This window comes from Penicillium oxalicum, chromosome VI (genome assembly GCF_001723175.1).
Source record: "Penicillium oxalicum strain HP7-1 chromosome VI, whole genome shotgun sequence".
Taxonomy (NCBI): domain Eukaryota; kingdom Fungi; phylum Ascomycota; class Eurotiomycetes; order Eurotiales; family Aspergillaceae; genus Penicillium; species Penicillium oxalicum.
In genome coordinates, this window is record NC_064655.1 from 1,494,693 (window position 1) to 1,508,889 (window position 14,197).

Below are 14,197 nucleotides of genomic sequence, written 5' to 3' on the forward strand. Positions count from 1 at the left end.
TGATGCAGTAAGTGAGAGAGTATGGCTCCCCTTACAAAGCGATCGTCGGGTCGCAGGTGGTAGGTGTCTCTCAGGGTCGTTTGCCTTGCCGACCTTTTTGGTGTAACGGAAATACTGCAAAGATACTGAAAACTACTAATTTGATCTGACCGGAAAAGCTGAGAATTTTTAATTTTGGTCGCTGTTCTCTTGAACTCTCCTCTTTTCATGTTTCGTACGCATCTGCGCAGAAGCTGCGATTTCACTTAAGCTTGATCACTAGATCCTTGGCGGAGGCGGTGACGCCTGACAGTCACAGCTGCTTGTTGACACGCCGCTCTTCTCTCCACCAAGTTCGACGCCCATTTCCGAGAGCTGTTACGCCTGAAGAGTGCATTGTACAATACCGGGCAGTATGGCTCCGTCAGAAGAGGAGACTTGTCAGGCAGTCCTCGGGTTTGTTCTTGATGGTGTCTACCCCGAGGAATCATTAGTCGCGGCAGAGTTCCCCGCATCAGCTCTGGCAAAGGAGTTGGAGCTGATCTCCCACGCACGAGAACAGGTGGAGGTAGGAAACTCGAATAACGGACTGATGCCCTTGGCGACGTCTTGATCTCTTGCAACTTTCAGAACGCTGATTGAAGGCTCTCGGCCGGACCAGATCGAAATTAGCTCATTGAGCCGCGAGAACCATAGCTTCGACGCCGATGGCTGGATTGACCAAGCTAAGCATCTGCACAACGATATTGAACGATCACGGCAAACGGCACGCGAGATTGTTGCTCAGCATGAGCAGACAGGCCCTTTACGCTCGCAAGTGGAAGATGCGGCCGCCAAAGTGTCTTTGATGGAAACCGAGATCGCTTTCAACCAAGCAGTTGCAGATACTCTTGAGGAAGTACAGCGGCTATGCGATCAATTAGAACAGGGACGGTTGGCACTTGCGGCTGGGGAAATCAACCGTGCAATTGAGCTCCTGGACACTACCCAGTCAGGGATTGGGAAAGACGCTTTCTTCACAAATACCAACGTGATGAGTATTCTCTCTCTCGAAGTTGCGCGTTTCAAAGAGGAGGTAGAAAATACATTGAGCATGCGCTGGAATGAACAGCTCAAAATAGACCGGCAGAGCGGTACTCTTGAAGTCGCTCGAGGTGCTGACGCAAACTCGCTCGACGAGACGATACTTTCCATGTCGCAATTGGATATTTTTGGGCGTGCACGCGAGAAACTGATCAAAGACATTGGCAACGCTATTCTCGATGTGATCACTTTACCGCGAGCCGATGGACAAAGTCGCACAATAAGTATCACCAACAATGGCCTCCACGTACACCAAGAATTCTCAGAAGCAAAGGTGGGGATGATTTTGAGCCGAATCACTGCGACCTTAGATTTCTTGCGGAAAGAACTTCCATCTGAAATAGCCACTGCGCTTCCCGAATCTTTGATGCCTTCTCTCGTATCCAAGCTGATTTCAAAGTGGCTGGCGCCTGCCATCCCGACTACTCTCGACGGGCTGATCGATTTCGAAAAGACTCTTGAGGACGTGACAGCTTTTGCCATGAACATTCAATCCTGGGGCTGGGAAGGGACGGAGGAACTCACATCATGGGTCAATCAGGCGCCCCGTATGTGGCTCACGAGACGTCGGGTCGATTCACTTGACAGCGTGCGTAAAGCGCTAGCTGCCAGTAAGGGCATCACCAAGCAAGTTGAACGTGTGGAGAGAGAGCAGGTCTCGCGAGCTGATGAGGCTCTACTCGAGACTGGCACAGATGATTGGGACGCAAGCTGGGATGACGAGAAAGAAGAAGACACCCCGCCGAGCCTGCCAACACCACTGGCATGGACGAGGAAGAGGACGTCAGCGCTTGGGGTCTTGACGACGAGGATGATGATGCTGTTGGTGAGACGGTAGACACAACCGGTACTGCCGAGACCGCCGTAGATGATGGCGCCGATGATGATGCCTGGGGATGGGGTGATGAAGAGGCAGAGGACGGGGACAAAGACCCGACCAGTCACCACCGTGCCGACTCTACCTCACAAGATGTGGCGGTTCAACGGCCGGCACAGTCTCCCACTTCCAGAGAGATGACTTTGAGGGAGACCTACACAATTACCGATATTCCAGAATCTATGCTTGACATTATTCGCCAACAAATCGACGACTCGAAGGGAATAACGAAGCCTCCGTAAGTTCTGAGAATCAACCATCCGCATTGTTGATTGGTAACAGCTAACATGGACCTTGCAGATATTCAAAGTCCCGGGTGGCCTCCTCCGGTACTGGACTACTGGCGCTGCCCACATTGATTCTAGCCATGTTCAAGGCCACTGCTTCTTCATTCTACTCATTGAAACTTGGATCTGGCCAGATGTACCTCTACAATGACAGCCTATATCTGGCCGCCCAGGTTCGGGAGCTGATGATGGAACACGACCTGGCTCGACTTGGCGCTGACGTGGAAGCGCTTGAAAGGTTTGGCAAATTCGCGTACGGCAAGGAGATGCAGACGCAAAGCACAATTGTCACTGATCTTCTGGACGGCGCACAGGGCTTTGGGCAGTGCTCCGAGCAGCCATTCAAGACCGAATGTGAAAGTGCCGTGAGTGCAACGACGGATCGCATTCGGGATGTGTACAAGGAATGGAAGCCTATTCTTTCGCATTCTGCGCTTCTGCAGTCAATCGGTTCTCTGCTGTCCACCGTGATTAGCAAGATGATTGTTGATGTAGAAGATCTGGGTGATATTTCCGAGGATCAGTCGAAGCAGCTTGTTGCGCTCTGCAATGAAGTCACCATGCTTGAGGATCTGTTCACGCCAGAGGCGAATGGAGATGCTGAACCTGTGCCCGTCACCGCGGTATACGTACCAAATTGGCTCCGGTTTCAGTACCTGATCAACATTCTCGAGAGCTCGTTGGCCGACATCAAGTATCTTTGGCTGGAAGGCGAATTAGGGTTGGAATTCTCCACGGAGGAAGTTGTAGATCTGATCGAGGCGTTGTTTGCCGAATCTGAACATCGCCGGCGTGCGATTGCGGAAATCAAGCGTGCCCCGCGAGGCTTATAGATCCGACCCGCTTGTCACTGGAATGAAAAAAAAAACAATTTTCACCGAGGCGCAAGCTCTACAATGTGTATTCAGTTATACAATGACAGGACTTCTCCATCCGATCCAAGCTTACAACATTAATAGACCCTTTGTGCTTCGAGTACATTTTAGTCTCATACAATAGCGGGGCGATCTCCGCGCTTTGCACTAGTGTGCCGCACCGGCCACCGTATTTTTTTCTCACCTTTGCAGGCTCGCCCATTTTGCGACAGCCTTTGAGAAGAGACAAGACCACCACATATTCCGCGAATAATTACCATCATGAGCGGTGAACAGCTCTCGTCCGCTGAGCCTGCGCAGCGACAGGTTCGTGTGCAGCTGGTCACCCAGCAGGAAGACATTGCTCTCCCCGACAGCACCGGCCCAATTCTCGTACCCACAGGTAAGAATTCGATCGACTTCAACTAGCCGCCTTCAGGATAAGTTGGGAGGCTGATTCGCATTGAATGTAGCTCTACGACGTTATGCGCTCTCGACTTTGGTCAATAATCTCTTGAGTACTGAGAAGCCGGTCCCGTTTGAGTTTTTGATCAACGGAACATTCTTAAGAACCTCGATTGATGAATATTTGACCGACAATGGCATTTCCGCCGAGACTACGCTCGAAATCGAGTATGTTCGAGCTTTGATTCCACCTTTGCATATCGCATCTTTCCAGCACGACGACTGGGTCAGCGCCACCGACGTCCTCTCGTCAACTTCGCCCGCCGCATCCTGGGCTTCCGGTGCCACTTTCTCAAAGGGCCAGGAAAGAATCCTGTCCGGCAGTTATGATGGCCTTCTCCGTGTCTGGAATATGTCTTCAGAGATTATCGCCACGTCCCCGGTGGCTTCTGATGGAGGACACACATCTTCGATCAAGGCTGCCAAGTTTGTGTCGCCAAATCAGATCGTATCGGCTGGTCTGGATCGCACAGTCAGGTTGTGGAAGTACACCGAGGACGCAGACTTTACGGGCAAGATTTCACCACAGCTGGAGTTGTATGGACACAAGGCTGCAATTGAATCGCTGGCCGTGCATGCGCCATCCAATCGCCTGCTGACGGGTTCGGCCGATCATACCGTCGGATTCTGGTCAACAAAGAAGGCCGACGCCCCCGCCGCTCCCGAGAGCTCACTCCCCAACACTGGCCGTACGTCCAAGCGCCGAAAGCTGAACACCACAGTGAGCGCACCGCAACGTGGACCTCTTGCTCTGTTGTCGGCACACACTGGGCCAGTGTCTGCGGCCATCTTCGATGGGAAAGATTCCACAGTTGGATACTCGGCTTCCTGGGATCATTCTTTGCGCACATGGGACCTGGTCACGTCTGCTCTTGTTGACACCCGCACAACCTCTCATTCCCTCTTGTCCCTTGTGCACATCCCCGAGCACAATCTCTTGGCTGCTGGAACATCTGCCCGTCACATCACCTTGATTGACCCGAGGGCGTCTGCGACTACGGTCGCAGCTATGACTCTTCGTGGACACACCAATGCTGTTGTGAGCTTGGCTCGCGATCCATCCAGCACCTACGGCCTGATCAGTGGTAGTCATGATGGCACATGCCGAATCTGGGACATTCGATCTACCAAGAACGACAAAGAGGGCGTTGTCGGAGAAAGCGTGTATTCGATCGCTCGTAAGAGTCTCGAAGAAGAAGGGAAAGCGGATAGCAAGCGAGTTGGTGGTGAGGGTGTCAAAGTCTTCAGCGTGTGCTGGGATCAAACTGTGGGCATTGTGAGCGCGGGTGAAGACAAACGGATTCAAATCAACCGCGGCGAAGGTGTCCTGTCTTCAAACTAGATTGCATATAGTGGCCTGGCGTCTGAGATTGAGTTTTATAAAAGTTATCGAGTGTCCAAAGATAGTAAGTGTTAAATCAGACTCCCAAAATCTTCCAAACTTCCCCGCAAGAAGCAAAGCATAAGATCGCTTGAGGATATTAGAAGAAAGAGTGATGAAGGTGAATTGAGGTCAATTTTCTTAGATTTCATGGCACCCCAACTATCAATAGTGATCAACTCCATTTTTTCTGGGATCATCTATAATACAGTTTAAATCTGATTGAAGTTGTACATTCCCAAGCCAGTAAACCCCGGCTTTCAATAAAAAAACGCCAAACCTATGCCTCCCGCATAAAAAAACACACTGCCAATGGAATCGTGACTCGGTTCGAAAAAGACCCAGAATCTAAAGCCGGCGCTCCATGCGGTTCAGCTTGACAGCGGTTTTGATCTGCGTTGAAATGAATTAGCTAATGACCATTGCAAAGCGCACACATTCAATAGCTCATTTCCAATCTAGACAAGCCCAAGAGGTTCGTCGTGATAACAAGCTTTGGGTGTCAGGAGCAGCCAAGGGAGGTCGGAGATAGGCATAAAACGGACCTGAGTTCTTGTGTGTTGTCCACGAACGGGCAATCCGAGTGCATGACGGCGACCACGGTAGGTACCAGTCTCCTTGAGACGTTTGATATCGTTCAAGACTTCTCGGCGCAAGTCATTCTCAATCTTCATGTCCGACAATATCGCGGTGAGGTCGAGAACTTGCTTGTTGGCCAGTTCCCCAACACGACAGGTTGGATGAATGTTGAAGCGAGCCAGGAGACGAGAGGAAGTATGGCCACCAATACCAAAGAAGCTTTCAAGTGATTTCTGCCCATATCTCATTTAGTATCCACCGTCGGGGCTTCTTGCTGGAAAGCATTTGATTATGAACGGCCGAGCTGGAGTCTCGACGTAGGGTGGACCAACCTTCAGCAGGTTCCGCTCAGGGAAATTGACACCGAGAATGAAGACCTTTAGGTAAAAGATATGTCAGATTTAAGCCACGGGGAATAGCGGGCGAAACTCACCATCTTGAACTGCAATCGACACCAAGCTTACATGGACTTCGCACTCGAATCTCTCCCCCGACGATGACCCGCGAATTGCGGGAGAAATCATCCGGCAACAAAGTTTTTCCGGTGCATCGATCAGCATGCACGTAGCCCAGCGGGAACCTAGGTTGAAACTTGTAATTTTGGTAAATCCGAGTACAGCCATTTCCCGGGTATTCTGCCGAGGGTGAGCCATGATATCGAAAGGATTACGGTAACATACCAATGGGTTCTCCGCACGCCATAGTGCAACTGCAAGTTGTCCTTCTCTCCAATCGTTACTTCCTCACATCTTCTTGTTGTCCTCAGCGTTCCCCGGCTGACAACGTCAATTAACAACGATGTATTTCCGCAGTCTGTTCTTGTCCCTGTTCCTGGTTCTGGCTGTGAGCCTCGCCTTGGTCCAGGCCGAAGATGCAAAGGAACCCCGTGGTCCAAAGGTCACACACAAGGTAAATATTGGCCTTTAGATCTCAACCGATGAGGTCTCGCAGAAGTGCTAATTATATCAATTAGGTCTACTTTGATATTCAACATGGAGACGAGTCACTCGGTCGCATCGTTTTCGGACTTTACGGAAAGACCGTCCCTTTGGTACGTCGCTTCAGACCACTCCTCGTGCGGATCCAGGACTAACCAGCGTATTATCATAGACTGCCGAAAACTTCCGGTATGCTCCTGTTAACCCGAATGCAATCAAGAGTATTGCTTACACGTAAACTCAGGGCTTTGGCCACTGGCGAGAAAGGCTTCGGTTATGAGGGCTCGACCTTCCACCGTGTCATCAAGGACTTCATGATTCAGGGTGGTGATTTCACCAACCACGACGGTCCGTCACACCTGCTCTGATCAGAAGGTAGCAACTACTGACGTTTTTTGTAGGCACTGGTGGCAAGTCCATCTATGGCAACAAGTTCAAGGACGAGAACTTCAAGCTTCGTCACACCAAGAAGGGTCTCCTGAGTATGTCATTTAATTCCGCATGATATCAGCTGGACACGACTCAATCTGACAAATTACTGCTTCTAGGCATGGCCAATGCCGGCAAGGACACCAACGGCTCTCAGTTCTTCATCACCACCGTTGTCACCTCGTGAGTTTATGCCAACACTATGCGTTCGAATTCTTTCAACTCAGAGCTCCAGGCTGATTGTGTCCAATTTTCGCAGTTGGCTTGACGGACGTCACGTTGTTTTCGGTGAAGTCCTCGAGGGCTACGATATCGTCGACAAGATCCAGAACGTTCCCAAGGGTCGCGGTGATAAGCCCGAGAAGCCTGTCACTATTGCCAAGAGTGGTGAATTGGAGATGGAGAAATCGGAAACCGAGGACAAAGGTAGTCGCGATGAGCTCTAAAGGCCGGTTTCGGATCCCAAATCTGCTCTTCAGCTCTTCGAGAGGGGTGACTGATGATTCATGTTTTACCTTGACAAAGAACTCGACGAACAGCCAACCCCGACCCCTACTCCCGAGGACTCACCAGCAAACGACCAGCTCTCCTTCTCTTTGCAACCCCTTTTGATCTTCGTCGTGCTAGTCGCAATTGTTGGATTCTATATCAGCCGCCGTCGCAGCCAAACGCGACAGCAAGGTGAGAAGGAATTCGACGCCTAGGCTTCTGGATCAAGGTCCACGTTAGATGTCACATATTCAATACATATATCAAATTTCCACGTAAACCTCATGGGCCGCAGGGTTTGCCATGATACGGAACGAGGCGCTAGCAGTGAAGACGTAACTTGGTCCCTGATGTCCCATCTGCCATTTTTCTCGTTCGTTGGTATCAATACCTAAACCATCTAAATAGGTAATCGTCCCTTGCAGTACCTCTATCTTCGGCTCTTGCATCAGGAAGCAGACACTAGGTACAGTAAGTAGTACATAGAACGAGTGAGAGCAGGGGGAAGGCTGCTTACCTATGGAAACCTCGGCGCCAATAGAGATCGTGATGGCCCTTACCCACTACCAAAGACATCAAGGCACCGGGCTGTGCAGACTAAATGGACTCCTCTGTCCACCGGTAAGGTCCATATTACCCTGATTCAAACTCTTGTCACGTCTAGTTGATGAAATATCGGCTATGACTATTGAAAGACCGAAATGCTTCCATTTAACGTGTCCCTAGAAATTGCGTCTTGTTCTTGTAGGCCTCTGGTCTATCAGAATTTAAAGTTTGGTGACATGCTCAACCATTTCGAGCCTGAAAAGATCTCCGACAAGGCTCGGCATGGCTAGCAAATTTGCACCTGGTTCAAGTCCATCATCAACTCAGGTGCATGGCCATACCAAGTCGTTGAGCCAATCGATATCATTCATAGTGCAAGACCTGTCTGCCGAAACACACTTCTCGCACATCCATATCCATTACATGCGTTCATAACGAACACCGAGGCAGAAAAAAAGCCACATACATCTGTTGATCACCATTTAGGTTAAGAGTGGCGAAACGGGACCATGGGATGCGCAAAAAAATGTGCATTTAGTCCGCGAGCCCAGACCGCCCGCGGGGATGGATGGAGTGCCTACTATTCCACAAGGCTGGGACGCACATACAGCAAGCCGCAGGGAGGCCACCCCTGGGACTCGGGCGTTGAGATCATCAACTGGGCAGTGGCAGGGGGGAAAAACCTTGTCTGGCCAGTGGCCACTCGATTGGATACGGTATTTCCACATCCCGGGAGAGCAATACCAGATAATACAAGGCATATAATACATGGGGGACGGGCATGCCCCAGTTTTGTGTAGTAAACGCGCGTAAATCTTATCTTAGCCCTCGCTTTGAAATAATCAGGTGTATTATACATATCCAAACATTGAGAATTTTTTTATCAAAAATACCATTTGAATACACAAGGTTACGATCATTCACAGATCCAGCGAGGACTGTCGTAATTCAGATGTATCTGTACCAGTCATACACACGGACAAAAGCACACAAGCAGGCGTACCTTGAAAGTACCTGCTCGATTTGCCTCCTTCCCACAGAAAACCTGCTACATATCCTCCTGCTCTTTTTTTTCTTTTGACCTTTCAGAATCTCATCTCTTGAAAAATCTCATCTCTTTCCTCTCTTTTCTTGTGTGCTCCTTGAGTCTTTAGAAACTGGGGGTTTTATTTGTTGTTCGTCTTCACACAGTACCCGCTGTTTGCCACTTTACTTTTTTTTTCCTTCTATCAGCGGAAGGAAAAATTCGCAGGACCAACAACTTACCTTCTCACGCTCCTCTCTTTTCTTGAAGGTCTTTTTTGTCACGCTCCCTTTGCAAGTATTCTGTACATTCAGACTACCTGCGTTTAATTTCTTGTGAAGTTATTGGTGATTTTGAAAGAACAAAAAAGGAAATGTTCGTGCTCCCTTCCCCCTCGTTGGCTTGAGGATCTTGCTGTCTTCATCAGGCTTGGGCCTTTTTGAATCGCCTCTCTTCTTCAGCCACTGACTGACCCTCCCCTTTCACAGAAACACGTCTCAATTCACAATCATGGCCGACGGACTTCAGATGGGCAACCTGTCCCTCCAGGACTCTCAACACGCTCCCCAGGGCGGACCCCCCGGTCGTGCTGCTTACATTCCTCCTCACCTCCGCGGACGCAACGCCGGCGCCAGCGTGGGTGGCCCTGCCCCTCCTCCTGGACCTGCTGCTGGTTTCTCTGGCCCTAGGTAAGCGATTCTTCCCTATGATCTCGTGCGCGTTGTCCTCCCAAATCCATTTCGCTTACCCGAAATCGGTCTTTTAGGGACGCCCGTGGCCGCGTCGGTAACTGGGCTAACGCTAATGCTCCCAACTTTAGTCCCCGAGGTCCTGCAAATGGTAAGCCCAGCTGGAACCCAAATGCACAAGACGTGCCACTCCGGCCATTCGATCCATATGCTTACGGACATCCAGGACACGGCGGCTCATACGGCGGTGGTGGTAACTTTGCCAGTGGTGGTGGCGGCGGTGCTGCTCGCGGCTCTGGCGATGGTCAGTGGCGCGATGGCAAGCACATTCCCGGACCTGCGAACCCTCGTTTGGAACGTGAGCTTTTCGGTCTGGGTCAGGACGACCCCTCCAAGCAACACACCGGTATCAACTTTGCCAACTACGACGATATCCCCGTTGAGGCATCAGGCCAAGATGTGCCTGAGCCTGTCAACGCCTTCACTAACCCTCCCCTTGACGACCACCTGATCTCTAACATCAAGCTTGCAAGCTACGTTACTCCCACTCCCGTCCAAAAGTACTCTATTCCCATTGTCATGGGTGGCCGCGATTTGATGGCCTGTGCCCAGACCGGTTCCGGAAAGACTGGTGGTTTCTTGTTCCCCATTCTGTCTCAGGCTTTCCAGACTGGCCCCTCTGCCGCTCCCCAGCAGGCTGGCGGCGGTCAGTTCTATGGCCGTCAACGCAAGGCCTATCCCACCTCCCTCATTCTCGCCCCTACCCGTGAGTTGGTTTCCCAGATTTTCGACGAGGCTCGCAAGTTCGCCTATCGCTCTTGGGTTCGCCCTTGCGTCGTGTATGGTGGTGCCGACATTGGTTCCCAACTGCGCCAGATCGAGCGTGGCTGCGATCTTCTGGTTGCCACTCCTGGTCGTCTCGTCGATTTGATTGAGCGCGGTCGTATCTCGCTTGTCAACATCAAGTACCTTGTTCTCGACGAGGCTGATCGCATGCTGGACATGGGTTTCGAACCTCAAATTCGCCGAATTGTTGAGGGTGAGGATATGCCTCGCGTTGAGGACCGTCAGACCCTCATGTTCTCAGCCACCTTCCCCCGTGACATCCAGATGCTGGCGCGCGACTTCCTGAAGGACTACATTTTCCTCTCGGTCGGTCGTGTCGGTTCTACCTCTGAGAACATCACTCAGAAGATCGAGTATGTCGAGGACGCCGACAAGCGTTCCGTTCTGTTGGACATTCTCCACACTCACGGTACTACCGGTCTGACTCTGATCTTCGTCGAGACCAAGCGTATGGCCGACTCGCTTTCCGACTTCTTGATCAACCAGCGATTCCCCGCCACTGCCATTCACGGTGACCGTACTCAGCGCGAGCGTGAGCGTGCTCTGGAAATGTTCCGTAACGGACGTTGCCCAATCTTGGTCGCGACCGCTGTCGCTGCTCGTGGTCTCGATATCCCTAACGTCACCCACGTCATCAACTACGACCTGCCCACTGATATTGATGACTACGTTCACCGTATCGGTCGTACTGGTCGTGCCGGTAACACCGGTATTGCGACTGCCTTCTTCAACCGCGGCAACCGTGGTGTTGTCCGCGAGTTGATCGACTTGCTGAAGGAGGCCCACCAGGAGGTTCCCTCTTTCCTGGAGAGCATTGCTCGCGAGGGTAGCGGCTATGGTGGTCGTGGTGGTCGCAGCGGACGAGGCCGTGGTAGCTCCAACGCTACCCGTGATGTCCGTCGCTTCGGCGGTGGCATGGGTGGTCAATCCTCCTTTGGTGGTAACGCCTACGGCGGTGCCCCCTCGTTCGGTGGCTCTGGCGGCTACGGTGGCTGCTCCTTCGTACGGTGGCCCCGGCGGTGCTGGCTACGGTGGTGGTGCCGGTGGCTACGGTGGCGGTAGCTACGGCAACCCCGGTGGCTCTACTGGCCCCTCCTCCTGGTGGTAAATCAGTCGTGGTCTGATGACGAGGCCGTCAGGTTTGATTGACTCCCTCCTCTTGTTTCCTTTTGTCTATCGTTGACGGATTCGATCGGAACGCACCCTGAGTTTCATTTCTTTTTGTTCGGTGTTGCTGTACCTCAGGGCTCGGCTTTGTCATGATTACCACGACTCTCCTACGCGTTTTGTTTAGATTCATGTCCGTGCGTTGATTACGTTTTGCTTTCGTCCCATCTTCGCTTTTTTTCCCCTTTATCCGATTTATCGGATCTAGTGTTTGCTTCTTATGTTGCTGTCTTGTTACATGGTTTGGCCTTTCATATTGGCTCCATTTGGCATTGTTTTAGACACGGGGCGTTCGAGCAGTTCTGGTTATCATCATGTTGCTCTCGGTTGATTGTCATCAAAATGTCACCTGGAAGCAACCTGGTGATCGGCACTGCATGAACATCATAGAATGCGTTGTCTTTTCTGTCCGTCTCTCATCAGATACCCCATTTTGTTCGAGCGTTCCCATGGCTCGGGAACCACGTTCGAATGACGCGCGCGCCGAGCAGAGAGTGCATCTCTCTATGAAAAAGTGCTTTCTTTTACAGCTGCATTCCTTCTCCATCGGTGTTGTCTGAGCTGCATCGGTTGATTTTTGCAGCATGGACTCCTGACAGCGTCGGTATCTCGTGGCGGACTGTTATCTTGTGATGCCGCCCTTGTGTGTCTGTTTAGTGTGCGACCTGTTATTTAAAATTCAAAGGATTTTACCTGCCCTTGTATTTGCACCCACCTCCCGCTCGATGCTCAACATCCGTCGAGACTTAAGACTTCGAATCTCCATCATATGGGGGTTTACTAGGTATATTGCTAGATCCTGACATCGTGTGGAACTAACTGTGAGGTCACGTCCGTGCTCGCAGTACGAGCATGGGATTACTAGTAGGTGCCTTCTCTGTGATCACCAACCTTGACATCCACCTGATGGTCGTTATGGATTTGTGTTTTTCGGGACATCACCCTTACCTTGCGAGGCTTTTGGAGACCCTTGGTGGTTGATGAGGTTATGTCTACGTAGATTCTTGATCTGCATGTGGTTCGAATAGGTATCTCTGTTAAGTTCGATCTCTTTTGGCGAGTCGCTCCGATCGTCTCAGTTCAAATTAAATCCCATCGTGTAATAGTTTGCGTTTTACGGATCCCGTATAAAAGCCACGCGGTTGGAGGCTTTTCCTAACAGAAGTACTGGCTTGATCTACTGTCTCCTGAGAAATAGTGTCGCTAGTCATCGAAGCCCGCTTGCGTACGTCGTTATTAAATTCTAGCGAATGGGGTTTGTGATCGGCTAAAGCCAGCCTAGAAGAGAAGCCGAGGAAGCATTCTTTGGGGTCGACCCTATCCGAGTAGGCGCTTAGAAGAATTCTTACAAATTGGTCTCCTCGTTCCTTATTATCTGAGGCTAAAGAAGGGGGCTGTCTTTTTGAAAAGTTTAATAGAAATTCGGCCGGTGAAATCGTGTCGCCAACTGGCTCCCTTTTTCCATTCTGGCCAAAAATTGATTCAAAAATCACAATTCTAGCTGACCGTCCACGAGATGCACGGAAATAAGTACCGTCATCATCCTAGAGAACCCTAGAGGAGAAGGGGAGGAAGAATTTTGGATCTTGTCTTTCCGAAAGGATGACTATAGCACCTCGTCCGAGGAGGATATCGTCTTGCTTGCCATTCTCTAGGCTACAAGGTATATCGGGCGAGAACAACCTTGGATGGCTTTTTCAGATAACCGATCGGTTGACTAAAAATTCTGTTGGCCACATATCCCCCGTTTGGAATTCTGAAACATCGAATCGCATAGTCACACGGCCTTCCTCGCTTCGCCCTTGTAGCTGTTTAGACCTATTCGAGCTGCTTGGCAGCATGTTTTCTGTAAAACCAAACTCTCAGCGATTAGATTCCATGAATTGTATCGCACGGCGGTACAGGCTTAGCGAGAGCCTAAGAAGTTGATCAACACCCACATATGTAGGTATAGAGGAACCACACGCCCGAAGGTTCACCAATACCCACCATTGATGGGATTCAAAATGCGCGAAAGTCGATTCTGCAAATCCAAGAGGTAAAGTTTCAAGGTCAGAGGAATTTCTCTAGTAATAGGGCTAAACGGAAATTCATCTGGTTCTTATTAGGAAAGCAAACAGTTCAAAATTTGCCTATTTCGACCTCGTTATCGGGCTCATGTCGCGTCGCGGGCATGGGTACGAACCGTTTTTTGGTGACGCGGGTACCTATCGCGCAGGGAATACTTTTATCAGTTCCAAGAAAGTAACTGGGCCAGCGAGAGAGGCTGAGAGGTACAATGGCACTGGTACATAATACACCGTCACTTGGGCCAATCTTTGCAGCTGACTTTCCAGCAAGTAGAGGATCCGTCGCTCGGCACAACACCACTTCCTGACAGAAGCTCCAAATCCAGTTCCGATCTTTCCACCTATCTTCACTCCTTGACCACTCCGTTTTCCTTCTCCTCTCCCCGACCCTGCATCTTCCAATCATTTCATTCATCCACTCCTCACTAGCTCGATCGATATTTATCTCGTCCTTCCGTTTTCGTTCAGCGCCATTTTAACCAAAGGGGGCAACGC

General features: G+C 50.8%; 5 protein-coding genes across 5 annotated transcripts; 4 read left to right on the forward strand and 1 right to left on the reverse strand.

The window, feature by feature from the left end:
* Positions 1-394: 394 nt before the first annotated feature.
* POX_f07817 (uncharacterized protein) lies at positions 395-3,059 on the forward strand (the record flags this gene model as incomplete). The annotated part of the gene is made up of 4 exons (XM_050116611.1): positions 395-547; positions 641-1,700; positions 1,787-2,177; positions 2,240-3,059. 4 exons carry the CDS (start codon positions 395-397, stop codon positions 3,057-3,059), a joined length of 2,424 nt encoding a protein of 807 aa, XP_049966750.1.
* Positions 3,060-3,362: 303 nt separating this feature from the next.
* POX_f07818 (Ribosome biogenesis protein ytm1) lies at positions 3,363-4,887 on the forward strand (the record flags this gene model as incomplete). The annotated part of the gene is made up of 2 exons (XM_050116612.1): positions 3,363-3,483; positions 3,554-4,887. The coding sequence occupies 2 exons, from the start codon at positions 3,363-3,365 to the stop codon at positions 4,885-4,887; spliced, it is 1,455 nt and encodes a 484-aa protein (XP_049966751.1).
* A 387-nt stretch (positions 4,888-5,274) lies between these two features.
* POX_f07819 (37S ribosomal protein SWS2) lies at positions 5,275-5,941 on the reverse strand (the record flags this gene model as incomplete). The annotated part of the gene is made up of 4 exons (XM_050116613.1): positions 5,275-5,319; positions 5,472-5,738; positions 5,838-5,882; positions 5,939-5,941. 4 exons carry the CDS (start codon positions 5,939-5,941, stop codon positions 5,275-5,277), a joined length of 360 nt encoding a protein of 119 aa, XP_049966752.1.
* Positions 5,942-6,303: 362 nt separating this feature from the next.
* On the forward strand, positions 6,304-7,576 carry POX_f07820 (Peptidyl-prolyl cis-trans isomerase B; the record flags this gene model as incomplete). Its single annotated transcript, XM_050116614.1, has 8 exons — positions 6,304-6,414; positions 6,479-6,556; positions 6,616-6,632; positions 6,688-6,791; positions 6,845-6,925; positions 6,992-7,055; positions 7,132-7,298; positions 7,398-7,576. The coding sequence occupies 8 exons, from the start codon at positions 6,304-6,306 to the stop codon at positions 7,574-7,576; spliced, it is 801 nt and encodes a 266-aa protein (XP_049966753.1).
* A 1,865-nt stretch (positions 7,577-9,441) lies between these two features.
* POX_f07821 (ATP-dependent RNA helicase ded1) lies at positions 9,442-11,528 on the forward strand (the record flags this gene model as incomplete). The annotated part of the gene is made up of 2 exons (XM_050116615.1): positions 9,442-9,620; positions 9,698-11,528. 2 exons carry the CDS (start codon positions 9,442-9,444, stop codon positions 11,526-11,528), a joined length of 2,010 nt encoding a protein of 669 aa, XP_049966754.1.
* Between the last annotated feature and the right edge of the window lie 2,669 nt (positions 11,529-14,197).